Source organism: Aspergillus terreus, genomic scaffold (assembly GCF_000149615.1).
Source record: "Aspergillus terreus NIH2624 scaffold_7 genomic scaffold, whole genome shotgun sequence".
Lineage (NCBI taxonomy): Eukaryota > Fungi > Ascomycota > Eurotiomycetes > Eurotiales > Aspergillaceae > Aspergillus > Aspergillus terreus.
Window position 1 is genome coordinate 194948 of NT_165930.1, and position 24124 is coordinate 219071.

At 56.9% G+C, this 24124-nt stretch overlaps 10 protein-coding genes across 10 annotated transcripts; 5 read left to right on the top strand and 5 right to left on the bottom strand.

Annotated features, from left to right (window-relative positions):
- Positions 1-387: 387 nt before the first annotated feature.
- On the top strand, positions 388-1525 carry ATEG_05005 (lactonase family protein; the record flags this gene model as incomplete). The annotated part of the gene is made up of 2 exons (XM_001214183.1): positions 388-535; positions 579-1525. 2 exons carry the CDS (start codon positions 388-390, stop codon positions 1523-1525), a joined length of 1095 nt encoding a protein of 364 aa, XP_001214183.1.
- An 817-nt stretch (positions 1526-2342) lies between these two features.
- On the top strand, positions 2343-3986 carry ATEG_05006 (putative alpha/beta hydrolase; the record flags this gene model as incomplete). The annotated part of the gene is made up of 1 exon (XM_001214184.1): positions 2343-3986. One exon carries the CDS (start codon positions 2343-2345, stop codon positions 3984-3986), a length of 1644 nt encoding a protein of 547 aa, XP_001214184.1.
- A 122-nt stretch (positions 3987-4108) lies between these two features.
- On the bottom strand, positions 4109-5472 carry ATEG_05007 (putative integral membrane protein; the record flags this gene model as incomplete). Its single annotated transcript, XM_001214185.1, has 4 exons — positions 4109-4575; positions 4632-4696; positions 4753-5255; positions 5320-5472. The coding sequence occupies 4 exons, from the start codon at positions 5470-5472 to the stop codon at positions 4109-4111; spliced, it is 1188 nt and encodes a 395-aa protein (XP_001214185.1).
- A 2565-nt stretch (positions 5473-8037) lies between these two features.
- ATEG_05008 (uncharacterized protein) lies at positions 8038-9677 on the top strand (the record flags this gene model as incomplete). Its single annotated transcript, XM_001214186.1, has 2 exons — positions 8038-8237; positions 8294-9677. 2 exons carry the CDS (start codon positions 8038-8040, stop codon positions 9675-9677), a joined length of 1584 nt encoding a protein of 527 aa, XP_001214186.1.
- A 201-nt stretch (positions 9678-9878) lies between these two features.
- Positions 9879-12253, bottom strand: ATEG_05009 (flavodoxin and radical SAM domain protein; the record flags this gene model as incomplete). Its single annotated transcript, XM_001214187.1, has 2 exons — positions 9879-12175; positions 12229-12253. 2 exons carry the CDS (start codon positions 12251-12253, stop codon positions 9879-9881), a joined length of 2322 nt encoding a protein of 773 aa, XP_001214187.1.
- A 431-nt stretch (positions 12254-12684) lies between these two features.
- Positions 12685-14032, top strand: ATEG_05010 (putative dipeptidase; the record flags this gene model as incomplete). The annotated part of the gene is made up of 2 exons (XM_001214188.1): positions 12685-12808; positions 12855-14032. The coding sequence occupies 2 exons, from the start codon at positions 12685-12687 to the stop codon at positions 14030-14032; spliced, it is 1302 nt and encodes a 433-aa protein (XP_001214188.1).
- An 871-nt stretch (positions 14033-14903) lies between these two features.
- Positions 14904-16798, bottom strand: ATEG_05011 (putative phenol 2-monooxygenase; the record flags this gene model as incomplete). The annotated part of the gene is made up of 3 exons (XM_001214189.1): positions 14904-15001; positions 15055-15346; positions 15401-16798. 3 exons carry the CDS (start codon positions 16796-16798, stop codon positions 14904-14906), a joined length of 1788 nt encoding a protein of 595 aa, XP_001214189.1.
- Positions 16799-17416: 618 nt separating this feature from the next.
- Positions 17417-18742, bottom strand: sitA (TOR signaling pathway phosphatase SitA; the record flags this gene model as incomplete). Its single annotated transcript, XM_001214190.1, has 4 exons — positions 17417-17706; positions 17757-18088; positions 18140-18533; positions 18589-18742. 4 exons carry the CDS (start codon positions 18740-18742, stop codon positions 17417-17419), a joined length of 1170 nt encoding a protein of 389 aa, XP_001214190.1.
- Positions 18743-19075: 333 nt separating this feature from the next.
- ATEG_05013 (putative nonsense-mediated mRNA decay protein Upf3) lies at positions 19076-20769 on the top strand (the record flags this gene model as incomplete). The annotated part of the gene is made up of 2 exons (XM_001214191.1): positions 19076-19329; positions 19383-20769. The coding sequence occupies 2 exons, from the start codon at positions 19076-19078 to the stop codon at positions 20767-20769; spliced, it is 1641 nt and encodes a 546-aa protein (XP_001214191.1).
- Positions 20770-21552: 783 nt separating this feature from the next.
- Positions 21553-22520, bottom strand: ATEG_05014 (serine hydrolase domain-containing protein; the record flags this gene model as incomplete). Its single annotated transcript, XM_001214192.1, has 2 exons — positions 21553-21668; positions 21794-22520. The coding sequence occupies 2 exons, from the start codon at positions 22518-22520 to the stop codon at positions 21553-21555; spliced, it is 843 nt and encodes a 280-aa protein (XP_001214192.1).
- Between the last annotated feature and the right edge of the window lie 1604 nt (positions 22521-24124).

Below are 24124 nucleotides of genomic sequence, written 5' to 3' on the forward strand. Positions count from 1 at the left end.
GAGATGGAGAAGGGAATCCATGAAAGCAGCACCTTTTATAATAATCTCTACCCCAGACCACGCCACCAGCAGCGCGACCCAGCAACTCCCCCGGACCGCAGCATCGGCAAGCGTCGCAAAGCAGAAATCGGCAGGCGATGATCCGCAAGAGCCGCCCGGAATTGTCTTTCACTGCCGTAGCCGTTTTCTGCTGCCGCTCCCCGCCTTCGGTTGTTCTGCCGTGGATTTCCCGTTCATCTATACAGACTCCCCAGACTGGATACCTACAGATAGACAAACACCACGCAGTTGATGCTTTCTCTTACCCGTCTTCCTTCTCGTCTCTCTCGCTCCAGTCTCCCTTCTGTCCCTCTCTCCCGTCCCCTCTCCCACTCCGCCCCCCGCACCATGAAGCATCATCTGATGGTCGGTACCTGGACCCCTCCAGGCCGCATCTACACCGTCGCCTTTGACGATGAAGCTCTCACGCTCGAATTGGTCAAGAAGACCGACATTCCCGAGGCTGAACCCATCTCCTGGATGACTTTTTCTGTACGTATCATACGATCCCCGATTATCAGGACTAAAACTAACGGCAGTTCTATATCACGACAAGAAAACCATCTATGGCGCCGCCATGAAGAAATGGAACAGCTTCAAGGTCAACAGCCCGACCGACATCGTTCATCAGGCCTCGCACGATGTCGCCGGTCATGAATTGGCCGCCTCCCCGGAGACCAACACCCGCGCCATCTTCGTTCTGGCCGCCCGGCAACCCCCCTACAACGTCTACGGCAACCCTTTCTACAAGTACGCCGGCTATGGCAACGTCTTCTCTGTCGACGCCGAGGGCGCCCTCGCCCAAAACATCCAGAACTACGAGTACGCCCCCAACACCGGCATCCACGGCATGGTCTTCGACCCCACCGAAACCTACCTGTACTCGGCCGACCTGCAGGCCAACAAGATCTGGACGCACCAGAAGGACGCCACCACGGGCCAGTTGAGCCTGGTGGACTGCATCGACGCGCCGCACCCGGACGACCATCCGCGCTGGGTGGAGATGCACCCGAGCGGCAAGTACCTGTACGTGCTGAACGAGGCGGGCAACAACCTGGCCATCTACGTGATCGACGAGCGCACGCACAAGCCCGTCTACACCCACATCAAGTACCCGTTACTGCCGCCGGGCCTGCCGCCGCGCAACAAGTACCGCGGCGACGTGACCTTCACCACGCGCAACGGCCAGTACCTCTTCGCCACCACGCGCAGCAACCACTTTGACGTGACGGGCTACATCACGGCGTTCAAGCTGGGACCGCATGGCAACATCGAGCGGCAGCTGTGGATCCACCCGACGTCGACCAGCGGCGGACACTCCAACGCGGTCAGCCCGTGCGACTTTAGCGACGAGTGGTTGGCGCTGTGCGATGACCAGCTGGGGTTTGTGGAGATTTATCGGTTCCGCGAGGAGAACCTGGCGCGAGTGGCGCGGGTAGACATTCCGGAGCAGGGATTTGGCATGAACGCTATTTGGTATGATTAATGAATAGATGATGAGTAGCATAGATCGAGTAAGCAAGCCTGTTTGTGGTTGAGTGGACTGAGTATAGCGTCACGACTGTAGATGTATAGGGAGTTAGTATGATATAACTAGCTTATACTGATGAAAGCATGTACTGATATAGATACGTGAGCATCTGGATGTAGTGGGTGCACATAAGTAATAGAGATGCATCTACAGATGTGTATTGACAGCCTGCAGAGGAGAATACTCGGAGTAACTCACTACTACTATTGTATAGATGTATAGATGGAGAATGTATTCTACGACTCACTATCACTGCGAGTAATTGGATAATTGTTCCATGTCTATCATGGTTATGTATATATAGTCATTCATCAGTCTGACTACATAGATCTATAGATTACTCTATAGTATCCTCTACCTGGGTAGGCTTGTATAGACCCCGAGTTGGTGCCTGATAAATCAGGCATCAAACCTTTCTTTCTCTCCATCATCATCTCCATCTTCTTCTCATTTTCTTTTCTCCTTCTCATCTTCACTCTCTCTTCCTTCATGATCTCCTCTAATCTACCCTACTCCTCTTCTCATTTTGCACCATCTCATCCCCACAATCACCACCACCACCCCGACTCGGGCTCTCACGGCCCCTCAATCCCGATGACTTCACTCGGCTGTGCGGTCGGCAGTCAATCGGCGGTCCTCTGATCCGGCCCTGGGAAAACACTCAAGATGTCCACGAGATTGGGACATATTCTTCTCAGTCTTCTGCTGCACCAACTCACCCTCACCTAACGATCCCTAACGACTGACGACTCCTTCGACTCCTCTATCAACCATGGCGACCCCCGGCCTCCTCTACGTGACCATGCACCCCCGCGATTCCCTCCCCGCGGCCCAGTTTCACGACTGGTACAACTCCGAACACGGTCCATTGCGTCTGCGTCTGCCTTTTGTCACCAATGGCTTCCGCTACCGGGCCACCGATGGCCAGGAACCTGAGTGGGTGGCCCTCTACGACATCACCGACATGGTCGAGTTGACCCGCGAGACCTATCTGGCGCTGCGTGGCGACGGCATCAAGACCCCGCGCGAAAAGGCGACCATGGCCCAGATTGCCGTCGATCGCCGGCTGTACGACCTCCTCCAGGACCAAAAGGCCGCCAACTACCAGCCCCTGGAGAACATTCCCGACACCGACGCCGCCGGCTCCGTCCTCATCGCCGTCTCCACCACCATCCCCGCCGACGCCGCCAAGGAAGCAGACCTCCAGAACTGGTACCGCGACGAACACATCCCCATGCTGTCGCGCGTCCCCGGCTGGCGGCGCAGCCGGCTCTTCGTCACCGCCGCCATTGACCCCAACGCCCCCCGCGAGTTCATCTCCCTGCATGAGTACCGCGCCGCCAACGGCCTGGGCGGCCCCGAGCACCAGGCCGCCATGAACACCCCCTGGCGCAACCGCCTGATGGCCGACACCGTCATCGACAAGAAGCGGCGCGTCTACGAGTGGGCGTACACGTTCGGCCCCGCGCCGCGCGAGCTGGCCTCCCTCGCCTCGAAAGACGTCGCCGGGCCGTGGTCCTCCAACGACGGGCGCACGCGCACGCTGCCGTCGCCCACGCGCCCGGCCGTCGAGTCCTTCGTCACCACCGCCGACGGCGTCGACCTCCCCTACCGGCTGGAGGGCAGCACGGACCCGCACAGCCCGGTCATCGTGCTCAGCAACTCCATCCTGGTCGACTACAGCATCTGGGACGGGTTCGTGGACGCGTTCCTCTCTCGCCCGGAGAACCAGCACTTCCGCATCCTGCGCTACCAGACGCGCGGCCGGACCAGCCAGTGCGGCGACCAGCCTGTCACCATCGACCTGCTGGCGTCCGACATCGTCGCGCTGCTGGACGCCCTGCGCATCCCGCAGGCCACCCTCATCGGCGTCAGCCTGGGAGGCGTGACGGTGCTCAACACGGCGCTGCTGTACCCGACGCGCGTGACGCGCTTCATCGCCTGCGACACCAACAGCTCCGCGCCTGAGTCCAACCGCAAGGCCTGGGGCGACCGCGTGGCCATGGCCGAGGCCGACGGCGCCGTGGCGCCCGCCACGCAGGAGCCCATCGTCGGCGAGACACTGGCCGAGGCCACCACGCGGCGGTGGATGGTGCCCGAGTCGTACGAGACGCAGCCGGAGGTGCCGGCGCGCGTGAAGGAGATCGTGCGCACGAACAGCCTGCACGGCTTCCGCACGGCCGTCAACGCGCTGTGCGCGTACGACGTGCGCGACCGCATGGCCGCCGCCCAGGTGCGCGGGCTGTTCGTCGCCGGCGAGGGCGACGGCGTGCTCCCCAAGACCATGCAGCAGATGGCGGCGGACCTGAAGGGCGGCGCCGAGCTGAAGATCGTGCCGAAGGCCGGGCACCTGCCCATGGTCGAGCAGCCGGCTGCGTTTACAGAGGTGGTGCAGTCATTCCTGCACGCAGCCTAAGCTGCATCTTGTGTACATAGCATCTGCCCTTCCAATGCCATCTTACAGCTACACCTACACCCAGCGGTCATCCCACGTATGCATTAAAATACTTTATGTATATACGACTAACACAAAGAAATCTACACATGCTCCCGAATACTCTCGGAGGTCCCCGTCCCCGGCCCCGCAGAACTGGTCACCTCAAACGTGCGATGAATACTCAGCCCCATCTCGCCCGACTCCAGCGACGGCATCGGCGGCGGCCGCTCAAACGTCAGGCGCTCCTCGCTGCTGCTGGGGCTGCTCGAGCCGCGCCACGTGGTCTCGTTCTGCGTGCTCTGCACGGTGGTCACGGTGACGGCCAGCTTGTCCGGGCGCAGGCGGTTCTGCGCGTGCTCATCCAGCGAGCCCAGCGGGAAGGGGCGGTCGCGGCTGGCGCCTGGCGGGCGGCGCGATCGCGACCCGGACACGCCGGGCATGCCGGACGAGTAGTCGGCGTTGGAGCCGAACCAGTGGCGCAGGAGCGGGCGGAGCGTGGCCATGCTGCCGGCGGTGATGCCGAGGCCGGTTTCGATGTTGGACCAGAGGGCGATTTCGACGGTGGAGACTGTTTCAGTGTTAGTGTTTGTAAAAGAAGAGAGGAGAAGGAGGTATCGAGCATACAGAGGAAGTCGGGGTCGTAAAAGGTCGATACCCAGGGGAGACGGATGATGACGGCGCAGGAGGCACTGGTCAGTTAGTATGAAGTTATTCACAACCAGGCCGAGGGGGGGCGAGGACATACATGCACGCCATACTCAAGATACCCACGACCGCAATCTTGGTCTTCCGCTTCATGTGCAACTTCCGCACCAGAAAAATAGGCAGGATGCCCACGGTAAAATCGCAAATCGCCGCAAACGCACTATACACGTAGGTCATGGCGACGATAATCTCCATGTCGAGACAGTGGCCCGGAATGGCCGGGTCGAAGGCCTTGCGGGTCCAGAAGAACTGCAACGGCCGGCACTGCAGCAGCATGATGAGCATGAAGACCAGCCCGGCGACGGCGGTCATGGCCATGACGCTGTACAGGGTCCAGATGTGCAGGCGGGCTACGGTGATGCGCATGAGGAAGATGCAGACGGACACCTTGCAGCCAACGGAGGCGAAGCAGTAGGCGATCTCGCACAGCCACCAGTACTTCATAGCCGTGACGCGCTGGTGCTCATCGAGGTATTGGAACTTGCGGCCGGTGCCGTACAGACTGCCGCCGATCATGCTGCCGGAGAACATGGCGTAGAAGAGCTGTCCACGACTATCATCAGTATCTCATCGCAGTGCAACGACGAACGGATAGACCTGAACCTACATGGGCAAGCACCATGACCGCATCATCCCAGCCAAACGCCTTCACCACCCAGCCGCGCACGTAGCAGCGCAGGATGACGGCTATCGAGGCGGCCGAAAAGAAGGCAGCCGCCACGGCCCGGACTTCCAGGCTGCGGTTGTCCTCGCTCTCCATCCTGGTCTGGCGAGGGCATAATCTGAGTCAGGACGCGGAGGGAGGGAGATGCGGTGGGGATGGGCGTGAGTATTTATTTATTAAAGAAAGATCTTATTGCTGCGCGGCGGATCGAACGACACCCTGCCTGACAGGCTAACTAACTGCCGCGGGCCCCTACGACGAGCTAAATTTCTGCTCTGCCCGTCCCAGACCAGCGGACTCCCTGGACTAGTTAGTATTTAGTAGTTCCTCGGACTCCGTCTGTCCCAGCGACTATCACCAAAGCAGGACGATCGACCAACGGGGTGGATATAGAGCGCTGTTGGGGAGGGGTGACTGGCTCGCTTGTGCTGCAGGAGAACCATGGTGTGCTCCGTCGGTATGGATATGACAGGAGACGGACGGCGGCTGTTATTTTTCTTTTCCCCTGGCCGGCGGTGGATGATGGAATACGGTCTGCCCACCCGGCCCAGAGGAAGACAGTATAGGATCGGGTGTTATAGGCCTGTGATTTGGCCCTGGTGCGTGGTTGATCCACCGTCCACGGCGGAGATCCCAACTCGGTAGTGAAGACCGCGGCGAGTCAGGATGCCGTAAATACGTACGATACTTCAGGAGAGAGGCGAGAGGCGTGTCTCCGGGGAGATTCCGTGATCGACAGACACCCAGAGGGGGTATTTTGCTATCTGCAGGGTCGAGTGCTGGTAAACGGGCAGTCTCGACGTCGGTTGATATTCGGCTCTGGACGGTTCTTGGTCCACGCATGGTTCGAACGGTTGCGAACGCTGGACAGCCGGAATACAGACGTTAATCCCAAGCCGCAGATAGATGACTTCTCCAGCGCCATGTCGTGCATCGGCAATTGTCTGGTCGAGAGAAAAATTGGAGCAACGGGACATGCGGGTCCACCGTGCAGTCTTTGACGGTCGACGAAGCCACCAGACGAGCCACATCCGCCGTTTCTTCATGAAACCAACCCGAGGAGAATCCACGGTGAGCAGGTCGTATTGCACTAGGTGACTATCTTAGACTCTGACTCCTTACGCCGTCGACTACCCCTTGTGAAGAGTACGGGGCACACAGACCGAGGCATAGTCAACGAACCATATCGATCCTGGCCACCTCCTTGGCAGGATCCAGTTCAATTTCGGTGATCGGACCCCAAGCAGCGGGGTTTAATCTCTGCTGGAGTTGTCGTAGTGTCGAACTAACGGATCCCCTTAGGCTACGGAGCAGACTAACTAGTTCGTATTGCCGGGTCGCGGCGGGTTGGGACGGTATTTTTGGGCCGTTTTGGGCCTTTGGCAGGTAGTTTGCCCCTGACCAGGACAGCAAGCAGACAACGCTGTCCATATGGCAAGTGGGCGCGTGAACGGTAAATATAGAAACAATATGGGGTTGATCTATCGTCGGGAAATGCTCATTTCCTCGAAAGCTTCACGCAACAGCACGAGGCAAGTTAGGGCTCGGCTGTCACATGCGGTCTTATGCCGACGTGTTATTATAGTCGCCATCTTATAGTATGATATGATCGTGATGACTTGCAGACGGCTGTAGCTCGGCCGATTTCGGGTGTGCGTATGTACATATACTAGTAACTCCTTATGAAGACGAATTTGTGCTCTCACGATGACAGTAGTGTCTCGCGGAATACGGATGCACTGCTGATCGTCTTCCAGAACGCCACCAACTATGTACCAGTGCAGAGACGATACCCAGAGTAGAAGTCCCACGTCTTATGAATCCACATGGCGACGGGTCGATGTCTAGACTCTCTGCGCTAGGGATTTGTCTGACGTCTCCTGCAGGCTGGTAGTCTGGCTTCTACGGAGTACTCCGTACTATGTATCTGGCATCTCCTGACGTTACAGTCATGACTACTTGTAGGATGTTAGTACGTTAGTGTTGATCAGCAACGGTCAGATCCCCGAAGCCCTTATTCCCCGATTGGTGGCTGGCATCAGATGTCTTCAGGAGAGCAGACAAATGGACAATGAGAACAATGCCTTTGTTGCATTTAGGTTCTCACCGCAGGCGTACCCTAGACCAGGCTGATGCAGGCTGTTACAGACTGTTGCAGGCCGTTGACTGTGCGACATCCTTCGCCTCCGTCTCCGTCGGAGTTGTCTGAAACATGGCCAGCTGCATGTTGATTGCCATTCAGACCAGCTAGGTACAGTAGACTCCGTCAGCCGTGCTGACTGACGAGAATCTGTATGGTCAGTATCTCCATCAGTATCTCCCGGCACAACCTCACATCACCATCACATACTCCACTACAACAACTACACCTACGACATCGACTACATACCCTCTACTACCTCTAGCTCACTCGGGTTGCATCGACGATCCTGCTCATCGTGATCATGCGGGGAATCAACCGTCCAAACCCCGCCTGCTAGCTGCGATGTGTGCCAACCAGCGTGCGCTTGGACAAACACCTCATTCCCAATCGGTCTGGATAGATTGAGCGATGTCTTGGTGCTGCGCCAGCCGAGGCTGCGACGAGATACATATGCTGGTCGCCTCCAGCTGCGTCTGCCCCAGATGCCCTGAGCAACACCATCCTGAAGCCATAGCGATATGCATCCCAAACCCTCCGTCGAACATGTCGAAAACACAACCTCCGCCGCCAGCGACACGGTCAAGAAGACCTCGCTCATCGCCGACCTGAAGCAGTCGCCCAAGGTCGCCGCATACTGTCTGGCGCTCACCACGGGCATCCTGCTGTACGGCTATGACCTGGTCATCGTGGGCAACGTCTCCTCCATGCCCAACTTCCAGTACGCACCCCGCAGGACCTACCACATACTTTCCCCTCTTAACTCTCTATCCCTAGACACGACTTCGGCCGCCGTCTAGACGGCCATCTCATCATCCCCTCCCTCTGGCTGGGCCTGTGGAACGTCGCCAACCCGATCGGCGGCATCTTCGGCGCGCTCTCCGGCGGCTTCGTGCAGGATCGCACCGGCCGCCGCCTCGCCCTGGCCCTGGCCAGCCTCGTCTCCGCCGCCGGCGTCGCCGTCGCCTATGTCTCCAACCTGCCCGCTGCCATCGACGCCCGCCGCGCCGTCTTCTTCGTCGCCAAGTTCGTCCAGGGCTACGCCGTGCAGATGCTCATGTGCACCACCCAGACCTACATGTCCGAGGTGCTGCCGCCGCCCCTGCGCGGGCCCCTCCTCGCCTTCTTCCCGCTCTTCACCCTCCTCGGCCAGCTCGTCGGCTCCGTCGTCGTCTTCACCTCGCTGCACCTCCCCGGCGCCACCGGCTACCTGCGCTGCTTCATCTCCATGTGGCCCTTCTCCGCCCTGCCGCTCGTCGTCGCCGTCTTCCTCCCCGAAAGCCCGGCGTATCTCGTCCGCAAGAACCGCCTGCCCGCCGCCCGCACCGCCCAGCGCCGCCTCGACTCCGCCCGCGCAGACTCCGACGCCGCCATCGCCCAGCTCCAGCTGTCCATCCGGCTGGAGCACGAGCCTGCCTCCCCGGCCGGGGGGAGCCGCAAACCCGACGCCTACATCCGGTGTTTTGGCGGGGTCAACCGGCGGCGCACGCTGCTCGTGCTGTTCGCCAATCTCGTGCCGCAGCTGTTCGGGCTGACGCTGCTGGCCAAGGCGAGCTACTTCCTGCAGATGGTGGGGATGGGAGCGACAAACAGCCTGCTGTTTCTGCAGGTGGGGATCGCGCTGGGGCTGGTGGCGAACATCGTCAGCATGTGGACGCTGGCGCGGTTCGGGCGCGTGCCGCTGATGCTGTTCGGGCTGGGGGTGAGCACGGTGCTGTGGACGGGGATGGGGATTGCCGGGTGCTTCGAGGGGGTTGTGACGGTGTGGTGGTCGGCGGTCACGATGATGGTTGTGATTAGCGTGTGTGGGGTGAGTGTCTGGCCGGCGTCGTATGTGGTCGGCGCGGAGGCGTCGTCGTTGACGCTGCGGGCCAAGTCGCAGGGTCTGGGCTGGCTGGTGAATGGGCTGTCGAATGGGGTGTTTGGGCTCGTGCTGCCGTATATCTTTAATCCTGATGAGGGCGCGTTGCGGGCGAAGACGGGGTTTGTGTATACGGGGTTGTGTCTGCTGGGCTTGGTGGGTACGTGGTTTGTCGTGCCGGAGATGAGGAATCGCACGCCCATGGAGATCGACCATATGTTTGAGCTGGGGTTGCCGGCGCGGCAGTTCAAGGCGTGGCAGCAGAATGATGCGCCGGCCACGAAGGAGTCTACTGGGTAGGAGTATAGTAGTACATAGGAATGACGTTGCATGAGATGCCCAGTAGGAGATATGGCATGCGGTGATCCCTACGGGGCAATGAACGTAATCATATAACCAGTCGTAATGTATGTACATGTCGATGTAGTTGTCATCAAGCGAACTTTTTGTGCATTGCTGTTAGCCAGAATATCAGAGTGGCATAACCATATGGAGGTGCAGCTACTCAGCTCCAGCTCCAGCAAGCGCCATCTTCTTCTTCTTCCCCTTGCTATACACCCGCTCGTCCTTCGGGTCGAAGCCCCCATTCCCCCAGAGAGCCCATTCCTCCGTCTCCTTCATGTAATCCTCCGGGGTGAACGACGTGCCATCCGCCTTTTCCTTCTCCAGCAGCTCAAAGAACCGGTCGTAGTCGATGCGCGAGTGCCATTTGCCATTCACATGGAACCGCTCCGATGCGATCAATGCGCAGCAGCTGTGCGCATGCTCGGCTGCGATGCCGTATTTCAGCCCGCGGCGCTCGAGCTCCTCGTTCAGGGCGAGGACGAATGTCTGGATCTCCTCGTAAAACGGGACATTCTGCATGGTCAGTCCGGCCCCCGCGCTGGTGCTGGTGCCGCAATAGGTTACGCCCTTGATCTCGACAAAACAGGGCAACGCTTTCTCGACAAGGTTGGCGTATCCGACGACCTCATCGTCCAGGTTGAATCCCTTCACCAACGTGAGACGGAAGACCGTCCGCTGCACATGACGCTTCTCCCGCAGGATGTCGAGGCATCGCTGGAACCGCTCCCAGAAGTCTCGGTGGAGGGGACGGTCAATCTTTCGCAAGCTCTCCCGGTTGCTGGCGTCGATGGACACGTACAGCTGCGTCACGCGGTGCAACGCTTCGAGCTGGTCGGGATGCTGCGCATTGCAGACGAGGAAACTCGAAATGTGCTCGCTGTGAAGCATGTCCAAAAACCGGTTAATGTGCGGGTAGAAAATCGGCTCGCCCACCAGACTCAGAGCGCAGTGCTTGATGCGCATCGCCTCAGCGAACCGTTCCGCTCGGACACCGGGCACACCTTTCAGCTGCTTGATCTTTTTGTAATGGCCTTCTTTCACTCCGTTGAAAATGAGTTCTGGCGAATCCACCTTCCACCGCCACGTAGTGCCCACCGGGTTCGTACCGTGTCGCCAGCAGAAGATACACTTGTTGCTGCAGGAGAGCGACGGCGTCGCCTCCATACACAGATGCGAGCGAATTCCATAGAACGAGAATTTGTAGCACGAACCGCGGCCACGCAGGGCAGACTTGGTCCAACGGCAGATCTTGACACCAGAGTGAGAACCAACAATCGTGTATCCTTGTTTGGTGAGCGCAGCGTAGGTAGGCGACGTGGTAGGAACCATCTCCTTTTCCGTTCCCTGGCTCGCGGGGGCAGCCGACTTTCCTGCCGTAGTGAAGTCGACCGGGATGGGGGATCCTCCAGTATTCTGGCCATCAGGGCCCATCTTGATATCCTCCAGATCGACGACCGTTTGAGCCTTGGTCCGCCTACGGCTGGTTTGTCCTTCGTCGTCCACATCTTCCTCATCACTCTCCAGAGGGTCTCCGCTTCCAGGAGCGCCTTCACCGAGACCACCGTGTTCGACAATGTCTCCAAGAATGTCCTGAAGTCCATGCGACCACTCCTTCAAAGCGGATTCAGCGTCGCTCTTGACATCGCCAAATCCGAGCGGGTAGGCTCTCTTCCGGTCCGTCAGCTTGGCCATCCATCGGTCCAGTTCTTTAGCCTGCGAACAGAATCCTTCTTCCTCGGTAGGCCAACCCTCTTTATCTCCGAATCCAAAGACGGCGTATCCGGCCAGACTGGACAAGGGTGCGGTGTCAATGCGAAAGTCGTGGTGCGTTTCATCCAGATGACCCAGGAAGGTGTTCAAGACGGTGTCGATGTTGTAGGAGGGAATCAGCATGCAGTAGACATATCGGGTGCCCGGGGAGGTCGACGGCGGCTTCGGCGCCGCGGTAAAGAAGTCGTCGAAATCGACGTAGGAGAGGTCGTGGATCTGGGGCGGGAGAAGGCCTCGCTCGCGGTTGTCGGGGTCGGCACGGTCGCGCGCGGCAGACTGCAGCTCCTCCAGCAGGATTTTGGCGTACCGCTCCGTCGATCCGGTCAGAGAGGCGAAGAAGATAATGGGCTGGATGAAAGATAGAGGGGTCTCGTCCGAGGTGGCGCGGCGACCGGCGACTTTCAGCGGCTTCTTCCCGGTCACTCTCTTTGGGCCTGTCGACTTGGGCGAGGGGCTCCTCGCGGGGGTAATGTCGCTCTTTTCAGATGCAGCCGCGGGACTGGTCTTTTCCGTAGGTTTCTCATTGTTCACGGGCGACTGGCTTCGCGGAGAGGGAGGAATCGACGAGGCGGTGGGGGTTTTCGATTTAGAGGATAGATTGCGGTATGCGCGCACAACGATAAACCCAGTCAGGAACAGTACAAGGAGGGGAACGCGGTAAGAGTGCCAGAAAGACACGAGGCCTATGTGCGATGTTAGATAGTGCTGCATAGGTAGTGGGATGAAGCATACTTACCCCCTTCAGAAGAGACCTCGGCCATGTTGATTCTCTGGGAAAGCAGAGGCGGAGATGTGACAAAAGACACTAAGTCAGCATTGCAGAGACACCAAACGAAACGAAGGGGGCGATGAACAAGAAGAAAGAGAGAAAAGAAGAACTGAAGATATTGAATCAATGGAATTGGAAATATTGGAGAGCTTATGTAATTAGTGGATGGTGGAACATCGTCAACTTGATTGGCTCCCGCAGTGGTGCCTTTATGCCTGGGAGATAAGGCAGAAACTCCCAAAGCGGTAATCCGTATCATCCGATGGATGCATGAACTCCGCATCAGCATCCCTTCCGGAGTGCGCATCTCGCAGGAGTCCCGGTGGTACAATGTCGTCCAAGGAAAGTCTCCTCCCTCACCTCTCGGGTTCAGAACCGGCCATCGTACAGGATCACTCCAGACATTCATCCCTCCTACGAAACATGGCTCGTCTGGGATTGACGCTGCTGATGGCAGGGCTGCTGATGCTGCATATCAGAGCCAGCGATAACCCTCCCAGCATAGAGGATAGAGTGAATAGGATTCTATCAAACACTCCTCTCATCGGTAGGTTTCTCAACTCCCTACGCAGACCCAGTCTAATCATCCGCAGACGGCCATGACGATCTTCCGATCTTGCTTCGCTTTCTCTACAAGAACCACATCTATCAAGAGAACTTCACCACGCCATTTACCCAAGGCGGCCTGGCCGGTCACGTCGATCTACCACGACTGGCGCAAGGCAAGGTCGGCGGCTCGTTCTGGAGTGTATACGTCGAATGTCCCAACAACGGGACGGACCTCTCCGATGCCAACTACGCATCAAGTACGTCTAACCAAGCAACACATTCCATCCAACCACTCACATCCACAGGCGTCCGTCAGACCTTCGAACAGGTCGACCTCGTGTCACGGCTGCAGACAGCCTATCCAGGCACCTTCTCCAAGCCGCCCAACGGCACCACCGCGCTGCAAGCCTTCAACGAAGGCAAAATCATCTCGCCGCTCGGCATCGAAGGCCTGCACTCCATCGGCAACTCCTTCGCGCACCTGCGCACGTTCCACGCGCGCGGCGTCTCCTACGCCACGCTCACCCACAACTGCCACAACATCTACGCCGACGCAGCCATCGTCAGCACGCCCGACGGCGGCGTGCGCAAGGCCGACCCGCTCTGGCACGGAGTCAGCGCCGCCGGCAAGACGCTCGTGGCCGAGATGAACCGGCTAGGCATGATCGTGGACCTGGCGCACGTCAGCGCCGACACGATGCGCGATGTGCTCGGCGCCGGGAAGGACGACTGGGCGGGGAGTCGCGCGCCCGTGATTTTCAGCCACAGCTCCGCGTACGCCGTCTGTCCGCATCCGCGCAACGTCCCAGACGACGTGCTGCGGCTCGTCAAGGCGCGGCGCTCGCTGGTGATGGTCAACTTTTCGCCGGATTTTATCTCCTGCGTCGCCTCGGATGATCCAGGTGGTATCCCCGCGCTCGACCCGGAGCACGCCACACTGGAGCGCGTCGCGGACCATATCATGCACATCGGCGGCTTGATCGGGTTCGAGCATGTAGGACTGGGGAGCGACTTTGACGGGATCATGAGCACCCCGCGCGGTCTAGAAGACGTATCCAAGTTCCCTGCGCTCATCGCCGAGCTCCTGCGCCGGGGCGTCAGCGACAACGACGCGGGCAAAGTGGCCGGAGGGAATCTGCTGCGTGTATGGAGGGAGGTGGACGAGGTTGCGCTGGAGATGCAGGCGGAGGGGGCACTGCCGGCGGAAGACAACATTGCCTAGCATAATAGATACTATATCACGATATCAACTCAATATTGACATCCTAGAGTCTATACACTGCATCCCCGTTTACATACAAGACCCACCATCACCCTTGACCATCCCAAACGCCTTCAACAAATTCTCCCCCTGCACCCCAACAAACCGATACTTCGCCCGCTCTTGCCCCTCAACCCCCTCTCTCACCTCCTCCTCCGTCGCCCACACAAACGCCTGGTGCTCCTCCGGCGCCAACAAGACGCCCTCTTGCCAGCGCGCCAGGCCTGTCCTCGTCTCCGACTGCGCCTGCGCCTCCTCCACCTCAACCAGAAACGTAAACTTCGCCACGCGATGCACCCGGTCCGGCTTCATCTGCACCCACTCATCGACCGCGACCAGATCAAGCACGCGACACACGTGCAGCCCGCTCTCCTCGAGGACTTCGCGCGCGACCCCGGCCACGATCGAGGCGTCGGTGGGCTCGACTAGGCCGCCGGGGCCTTCCCAGAAGCCGGGGAAGGCGTCGGTTGCGGCGCGCTGCAGTAAAAGGATGCGGGGGGCTGTGGTTGGATCGGTGGGGGGTGGCTTGGAGAAGATGAGGCCGCCGACGACGAAGTCGGTGAGATGGGGTCTTGTTTTGGAGAAGGTGGGGAGGGGGAGGGTGAATTCGGAGAGATGCGGTGGGATTTCCATGTTCATGCCCGTTTGTGCTCGTGCTCTTTAGGAGTGAACTGGAAGAGGTGAGGTTGGATGTTTACGAGGTTCTACCGTGATTAGGCTTGGCATCATATTCAACTCGAATACGAGATAACCAATATATACGACATCTATAATATGCGACAGCTATATACAATGCAACGCTCATGATCATAACGCCCCTACCAACACGCAGTTACAGCTTCGCCTGCTGCTTGTCCTGCGGGATCAAAAACCCGTCAAAGAACTTGCCGATCTGGGCGTAGTCATCGAGACTGTAAACAGCAGAGACATCTAGAACACCATTAGCTCAGGATATATTCACATCCTATGGCGATGACACTCACATTGATCCGGCCGCACAATCACAATCGCCCCCCTCTCGGGGCTGATGCCCAGATACTCGTACAGCCGCCCATGGCCCTTGTTGTAGCTCTCGTCATCGAAGAAGATCTTATGCAGGTCGCGAGTGCTGTTTTTGCCTGCAAACGGGTAGAAGATCTCGGGGATCTGTTCGAGCTCAGTCTCATGGCGCTGACCGTGCGCCACCAAGATAGGCTCGATCAGGCTGTCGACGTCCCCGCCCTTGGGCGTGAAGCGCAGAAGAGGGCTTTCGGCGGAGCTGAGGTAGTTGCCGAGCTATATCGCTGTTAGTACTCCTGCAGACACGGATACCGATCAAGTCAAACGTACAGCAGTCAAACGGGCCTGGTTCTCAGCCGATTGCAGGTCCCCAGCGAACGCCATGACGCGCCAGCGGCCATCAGACTTTAGCGACGTCATCAGCTGCAGCGGCTTCGAATCGCAGAACCGCACCACCTGCGAGCTCGGCAGACGCATACCAACCACCACATTCGAAGCCAGCTTCTCAGCGTCGCCGTCGCCGGCGGTCAGCGGAGACTTGTCGTACTTGGCAGTCAGACCGGCCGTGTACTTGCCGGACTTGATGAATCCCTCCTGGAACTCAGACGGGGACACCTTTCCGCCGGAGAACAGCCCGGAGAAGTAGCGGTCGAAGTTGATCAGATCGACAGCGGTCTTGCTGCGCTCGAGGACGTACGTCTCGAGAAGCGAGGGAGGTGCCAGGCCCTTCAGCACGGACGCGAGCTTCCAGCCCATGTTATAGCCGTCTTGCAGACTGACGTTCATGCCCTGGCCAGCCTTCGGGGAGTGGGTGTGACAGGCATCGCCGGCGAGGAAGACGCGGAAATCCTTATGGAAGTGGTCGGCCGTACGCTGGCCGATAGCATACGCAGACCACCACACCGTCTCGACAAACTCTACCTCATACTGACTCAGGATCTTCTTAGCGGTCTGCTGCAAGTCTTCGAGCTTGACTTCCTTCGCCTTTGTGCCGGCAGGCAGCTCAATGTAGAACCTGGTTAGATTGTAATTATCCCCCTCGCGCGGAATAATCAGCAAGTTACCAGCCTTAGACCGAACGGTAGCCTTCTTGCGGATATCGGGAAAGTTTGTCCGGGGGACCATATCCATGACACCCCAGACCGCGTCCGTGCTGTCGCCAACCATGGTGTATCCCAACGAGCGACGAACGGTGCTGTGAGCGCCATCACAGGCCATGGCATACTTTGCCTCAAAGTACTCCAGCTTTCCGTCCCGTTCGGCCGTGACCTTGACTGGGTACGCGGCAGGATCCTTGGCCAACTCGCTGTCAACCTCGACGCTCTTGATGTCGTACCCGTAGTCGATCTCCTGGTTGTTGAAGCGCCGCATGGCCTCAATCATGAGCATGTTGATGCGAGCCTGGTTGAGGATGACATGCGGTTGGTGGGAGAGACCCGGCTGTGTATCAGCCGTGCGGCCAGTCCGCTGGATCACTCCGTTGCCGTCTTGTGCCCAGAACACCACCTCAAGCACATGGTAGGCCTCGCGCAGAAGCTCCTCGCCAATCCCGAAACTTTCAAAGATCTCAACCGTGCGGCACTGCACGCCATCGGCCTGGCCCATGGTCATCGGGCCATCGCGACGTTCCAACACCTTGCAGCGAATGCCATAGCGAGCTAGCCAGGTTGCGGCGCAGAGCCCAGCCGATCCGCTACCGCAGATGAGGACGTCCACCTTTTCGACCATTGTGAGGTGTAACTAAAGTGAATATAAGCCTCCCGTCTGAATCCAACAGAATATGGGTCAAAAAGCAAAGAAGAATGAAGGCGAAGAGAATGAGTGGTATAGAAGTGATTCTTATGATTGTGTCTCCGGGATGAGTCCCGACACCCCGGAATGCATTCCGGGGTTGGCAGCCACTGACCCAATCAGCACCCACACAATCCTCCGCATATCCGGAGCCCCGTCCGGAGTACCCAAAACACCAGGCACGGTAACTCAATGTCGTGGCATGGATAAATCTTTCCCGACCTGGGGTATGTCTGGCAGTCGGGGTGCCGACTCGGTCCCTAATAGCCGAAGACATCGTGCCACCGGGTCAGGTCAAAGATTGCACAAACTTAGTGATACGATGCATTACAGGGCTGAACACCAGACAGCTCAATGCACAATGACCGTCATTAATTATGCTCTAATCGTCACCCGAGGTATATAAGATATCCATCCCCTGTCCCTGCTCGATGGGAGCAGGGACCCGTAACCATGTACGTCCCCGAACGCCAGCGCCGGTGCAAATCATTGACCCCGTGCCACCAGACCAGGTCTGGAAGATCACGAGCAAGCAGACAATTCCATGCGATATTGTTACAAGAAGTACTCGCTGCGGCCCGGCCGCGACGTGGGCACATGTCGTTGGTCGTCGCTGACGGCGCTGAAGAGCTTGAACGTCGGCCGCAGGTCCTCGCCCACCTCGCAGACCGACGCCAGATTGCCGCAGCGATAGCAGTAGTTGGGGGCACTCCACACCGTCACCACGTTCGAGTTGGCGAAATGGTACTTGTAGCCCTCGTTCACCAGTTGGTGTGCGCGCGCAATGAGCGTCAGATCGTTTACGTGACAGAACTCGTCCGCCACCTTGTCACCGAAAAGCCATCCTGCATGATCTATTAGCTTGGAGACATCATCTGTGAGGTTGTCACCATACCGGCTCCTCGAGGGCTAACAGCCCACGTCTCCACATCGTCAGGATCCGACCAGACGAGGTCACAGAACGCGCCTTCGTGGGGAATCTCCTGGGCCCGCGCAACCACGCGGACCTGATCCAGGGTCCGGATTTCAGGACTCAGGCCCCCATGGACACACAGCACCCGGCCGTCGATAATAGCACCCAACGTCATAAAGTCAAAGACCTGGCAGCAGGCCTTCCATACCGATGCATTGCCGTATTTCTGGAAACACTCCTCGTAGAACCCATACACCTGGGTAATTTGTCGCGACTCGTGGTTACCACGCACGAGCGTCACCCGATCCGGAAACCTATCGCGGTCAGCATTCACGCCACATCCGTACTCAACAGCTCGAACGTACTTCGCTTTCAGACACAGTAATAATGTCAGCGTCTCCAGACTGAAATAGCCCCGGTCAACGTAGTCGCCCAAGAAGACGAAATTCCGGTTCAGAGCGAGCTCCCCAGAGCCCCCGCTGGACGAGCGACCTCTTTGACTGGTATTCGAAGCAGACTCATCATCCTCCTCTCCATCCCCACCTTTCTTCAACTTCTTGCGCAGCTTCGGGTCTGTGATGGTGGATGGGGGTTCGATGTCGTCGGATGTGATCACGGAGGGGGATGTTTTGGGAGGCTCGACATCGGATCCATCAGGCATGCCGCCTGAAACACGGAACAGCTCCAGAAGGTCGTAGAATTGGCCGTGGATGTCACCACAGATGGTTACGGGAGTGGAGACCGGTTGAATGTTTGATTCTGTATAGAACACACTGGTCAGGTGAGTGGGCGCAAGGCGCAGGAGAACGCCCACCTTCCATCATATACTCCTTCACAATCTCACACAGCTGTTTCATGTGTGCTTCCGAGAGATACTTGCAGTCTTTTGCTGCTTCCAGCCACTCATCGGGTCCCGCATTGCGCTTCAACTTGGCCGGCCCTGGCTGGGGCACCTTACTGTCGACCATGGTGCACGGAGCAGGCTGGTTAAGGGTGGCGGACTAGGGAGAGATTCGGTAAAAGGTGTCACGGAAAAGTGAGAGAAAATCAAATCATAAGCGAGTGAATGTCAGGGAGCCAGATGACCGCAGCCCGATATAGAAGGACGAGGATATGTATAGGATAGCTGGTCAGTTGCGAGTTGTTTCCCCGCAGAGATGACCGCGTGGGTGGCTGATGTGCTCAGCCGTAGTGGCCTGGGTGCCTGAGGAATCGTGGGTACCGCACCTGACCTCTTCTTCCCTCTCATCATCCAACTTCTTCCCCATCACATTTCCCCCATCCCATGAACTCTCCTCATGATGGCACAGGCTCCGACAGGTAAATCTTCCGGGGGAGTCCTCCAGATCCCTGTCGCCGCAACGCAGAAGAATGCACCTACCGCCGCTCCGAAGAAGGCGCCCAAACCGCCCGCGCCTCGCCTGAAGCTCCTCGTCCGTCGGCTTCCGCCAGGGCTTACGCAGAACGAGTTTGAGTCCGCTATCGGTGATGAGTGGAAGGTGGGCGCCGGCAAGGTAGATTGGTTTCAGTACAAACCCGGAAAGGTGTCGAAAGAGTATGTCGCCGTTGATATAGATCTCGATGTATGAGCAAACTAATACTGTATAGTCCCGCCAAACCTTCTCGACCGTCGCGCGCCTATATCCATGTTGTTTCCAGCGAATACATTGTACCATTGTCCAACAAAGTCCGCCAAACCTCTTTCGTTGATGCGCGAAACACTTCCAACGACCCGGTACTTTTAGGACCGGCGGCGTTGGAGTTTGCCCCGTACGCCAAAATCCCTGGCAGCCGCGTGCGCAAAGACGCCCGTCAGGGGACAATCGACCAGGACCCCGACTTCATTGCCTTCCTGGAGAGTCTGACGCAGCCGATCGCCAAACCCGCACCCGTGGAAGCCACCGGCGAGCCCGAAGACAAGAAGGAAACGATAACAACAACGCCGTTGGTCCAGTATATCAAAGAGAAGAAAGCCAACAAAGCCAAAGACGGATCTGGGAAATCGAAGCACCGGGGTGACAAAGACGGGAAATCCGAGAAGGTTCAGGCGAAGAAACTGCTCCAGCGCTCGGACAAGGATGGGGAGAAGTCGGAGAAGAAATCGTCCAAGACGGACAAAGCTACCCGCGATGCTGTGAAGGCCGCCAACAAGCAGGCGGCGAATGTTGCCAAGGCATCCAAGTCCTCTACGGGCCAGAATTCGCCCAAGGATGGCCAGTCGCCCGCGACATCAGAACGCAAGCGCGAACGCGGGAATGTCGCTGCAGCGGCCAAGATCCTCCAACGAGACCTGGGCCTCGCTCCGTCTGGCGGTCGTCGCCGTGGTGGGAAAGGCGGCGGCGCGGACCCCGACGCCGGGAAGACTGAGGCGGGTGGAGCATCGTCAGAATCTGGCAAAAAGGATAGGAAGGGAGGCGGTTCCCAAAACGCCAAGTCTAAAGGAAATACGGCACCACCGAGTGAGGCGGCGTCTCGCGCCGACACCAGCACGCCTCCCGCTACGACGGCTACACCCAAGGCATCCAAATCTGGCAAGGGAAAGCAGGCATCAGCACCGCCGACAGCTACAGCTACACAGGCCTTCTTGAAACACGCCAATCCATCGCAGGGAGTGACGGAGCCATTGCTGGAGGCAGCGTTCACGCCGTTTGGGAAGGTGGTGAAGGTGGAGATCGACAAGAAGAAGGGCTTTGGGTATGTTGACTTTGCAGAACCAGAAGGACTGCAGAAGGCAATTGCGGCGAGTCCAGTGTCGGTGGCGCAAAGCCAGGTGGTGGTGCTGGAGCGGAAGATGAATCCGGGCGGGGAGAAGGGACGGGGGAAGAACCGCAGCGAGGGAACGAACGGTGGAGGGAATGCAAATGCAAATGGGAGTGGGAATGGGAATCGGGGAGGGAAGCCGGAGGGAGGATCGTCTCGCGGTCGAGGTGGACGGGGGTCGAAAAACAAGGGAGGGACGAAGAAGGAGGGTGAAGGGAAGGCGGAAGGGAAGTAGATGTGCGTACGGAGTACGGATGAATGTATGATATGATACCCATAGACAAATGGTGGCCTGAAGTATGAGTAGGTCAAACACCTGATTCGACCGTACAACTATTTCAACTGAGTAGACAGCTAAGCAGAGGGAAGATACTCTTTTCTCCCCGCAGTGACGAGCTTATTTCCAGGACCCTGGCGCCAAGGCGCTCATCCGCAACGGGCTTATACTTTTCGATTTTTATAGTATCACGTAAGATACGCCCGAAATAAAGACCCTCACTCTCTCGATCATGTAAGTGCTTAGTCTCCCTTAATCACCTACAATGAATGGGATCCAATTCTAGGCGCGTTATCGTATTCGCTATATTTTTTCGAATCTGTGTGAGACCTGATCCCGAAGGAGTAAAGGGGTTTGTTCCTTTCGCTAGAACGCTAAACAATTCCTTTCCGGAACCAAATCAGCTCTCCACCCATTTCTGCCTCCATATCAAGACCAATCTCTTTCACTCGACCATTACAACCAATCCTGAATTCGGCTCGAACTTTCTCGTGATCTCGAGGATCTTTGTTTTGCTCCATCAAGGTGGCAAGCCAGAATTCACCGTTCACGTGCTCCATGCTAATCACGATGGAGATTTGATAGGACAGCCGGTCTGCCACGAGTCGCTTACCGTCCCTATCCACATGGAACAGCAACTCTCCATAAGCAGCATGATAGTAATTGCCTGTGTACTCTCGAAGTCTTAGCGCAGGAGGGATAGAGAACCCAGGTAGGTCCGGATAAAGCCGTTCTTTCGCATCAGCCTGTTTCTTTCGATGCTCGTAGATCTTGCCTTTGATGAGGCTGTTCCAGTCCACTTGATCGGTTTCGGGTGTTGATAACCAATGGTCCAATAGGTGCATATAAAGGATCGTCTGCACTATATTGCTTGTGAACGAAGTATTCCCTGCCATCACCAAGCCCCGCTGGTGACTTGGAAAATACATCATCGTAGTACCATAACCAGTTTCGCCTCCATTATGCCAAATGATCTGCTCACCCCGATAGGAATCGAGTGTCCAGCCCAAAGAATAGAAGTGCGGTTCGCGGAACAGGTTTTGCTCGTCATCGATTATTATGCTCCGCGGCTGGGTGAGGGCTCTATGAGACTCCAAACTGAGTGGACCGGCTTTGAATATCATGCATCTGATCCAACTTGCATAATCCAAAACACTGCTGATCATCGCCCCAGCACCAGATGCACTGGCGACATCTGGCAGCGGCTCAGGGACGTATAGGTTCTTTGTTGCATCCCAAGCATATCCGAGCGCCAAGGTGTTGTGGTTGGCGTGTTCATCTAGCGATGTCCAGTAGGTATTATCCATCTTCAGTGGTTTCCAAATTCTGTCCCTAAGGAACTCACCAAGGGGTTTTTCTGTTACTTTTTCAATTGCATGCGAAACTGCAGTGTACATGAGATTGTTATACATGTATCTAGCGCGCAGTTCCGCAGTCAAGGGTAGATAGCGCAGTTGACGCACTTCATCCTTTACTGTTCGTTTTGAGCCCTTCGGGCCAAAGTGCCTCAGATGGCAAGGCATACCGGTACGGTGGGATAAGGCATCTTCAACCGTGATGTGGGCGGTTGCGTACTCATCCGGAACGACGAAGTCTTCAGGGATTATAGAGGCCAATGTAGTTGTCCACTGGATGGGACGATCCGCAATGGTCTCAGCTGTGAACTTTTCCTTCGAATTATCTTTCCTATCCTCGATGACTAGAGACATTGCGGCAGCTGTGAAAGACTTTGTAGTACTCGCAGTGTAGTATAGTGTTTCTGGACTGGCTTTGGTGGCCGGAAAAACGGCAATCCCGTAGCCCTGGTAATGTCAATATATATAACGCCCAATTGTTCCGTAGTCTTGCCTTTGCAAACGTCCGCTCGCCATCCACGATGGCGATTGACATCCCGGGAACATGCCATTCGTCGAGGAGGTTGCTGACCAGGGCATCAAATTCGGTTGTGAAAGGTGAGCACTGCTTCATGGTGCTTTGCAACATGATTTCCCCTTTTTGCAAGAGCTCTTGTCAAAAGGTGGAGGGTGACAGGAAGATGTTCAGGCCCAAACCTTGCTGCCTGATTCTGATGTGGACATGTGACTAATGTCAGCAATACGCAAGAGCATACGAGTATGCTGCTGTGCCCGCCCAGCGTGCCATTACTCCTTACGTTCTTATCCTTCACCTGAAGGTTTAAACACGGCCAAGAAGCTCAACAAATCTACGAGATCTATGAGTCCAGAGCTTCACCGAGTACAACTGCCTTTTTCTGTTCCAAGAGCAGTCACCTAACAAACGCTCACATGACTCAAAACGGTAGAGGTTTCGACCGAAGGTGTGTAAGAAGGGTCGCAGGCATCTCGAATATTTACAGGCTACAGGAATATAAAATTGTCCGTATTAATGAAGGCATTTGATTCAACTATCTGGGTATAGAGCAACTCTCCGTTTCCACAACATAAATGGAAAATAAAAACACCTTTCAGACCTCCTCGACACCCACCAAGTCCGACCGACCGAAGTCCGACGTCAAGACAAGGTCAAGATCATCACCACTCCCTTGACCGATGCCCGCCCCAGACACCCGACACACGCTCGTCCGAAGACAAGGCGTATCAAGATGCGGAAACGGACGCGGTCGCGGCGGAAGTAAACACGGCTTCACTTTAGGGCATCGAGGACATAGCAGTCATCAGCAAGGGTGGAGATTCTGTGGCTTTTTAGAAAAGCTCAATGAGAGACGTCTACTCTAAAGTGATTCTTTGAACTGGGAGGTTGTTAGTGACATTCTTCAGAGAAACCAGAGGGAGGATGATCCCAAAGGTAGGGGGGGAGGAGAACGTACGTAGAGTCGCTTGATTTCCAGAATGATGGGGGGAGGCCCTCCTTTTATATTTTCGGGCGGGGCCTGTCCGCCTGCGCTAGCCACAAGCGAATTTTTCCTGTTTGTCTGGTTTGTTTCCGGTTGCCCCCACCAGAAGGAAAATTTTCACTCTTCCGTATCCATTACTCAATCCAATTGATTCTATCGCTGTCTAGACCGTGGTTCTTTATGGAGCCTACTCAATTATTCTGATTCATATTCCTGTGATGATTATGCCAAGTTGAACCCCAGTTGAACCCCTGCCTGACCCAGGTCCTCGGCCCGATTGTTCGGCATGCCGATACATCTCACTTTGGGCTCTATACCTGGCCATAACATCGTCTATAGAGTAAATAGTATGCACTAATTGAATGTATATGGTGGTTTATAGTGTAGTACGAACTCTTTCGGTCGAATTTGCTCTATTTCCCGTGATTATGTAGCATCAGAATGTTCATCCATGATGAG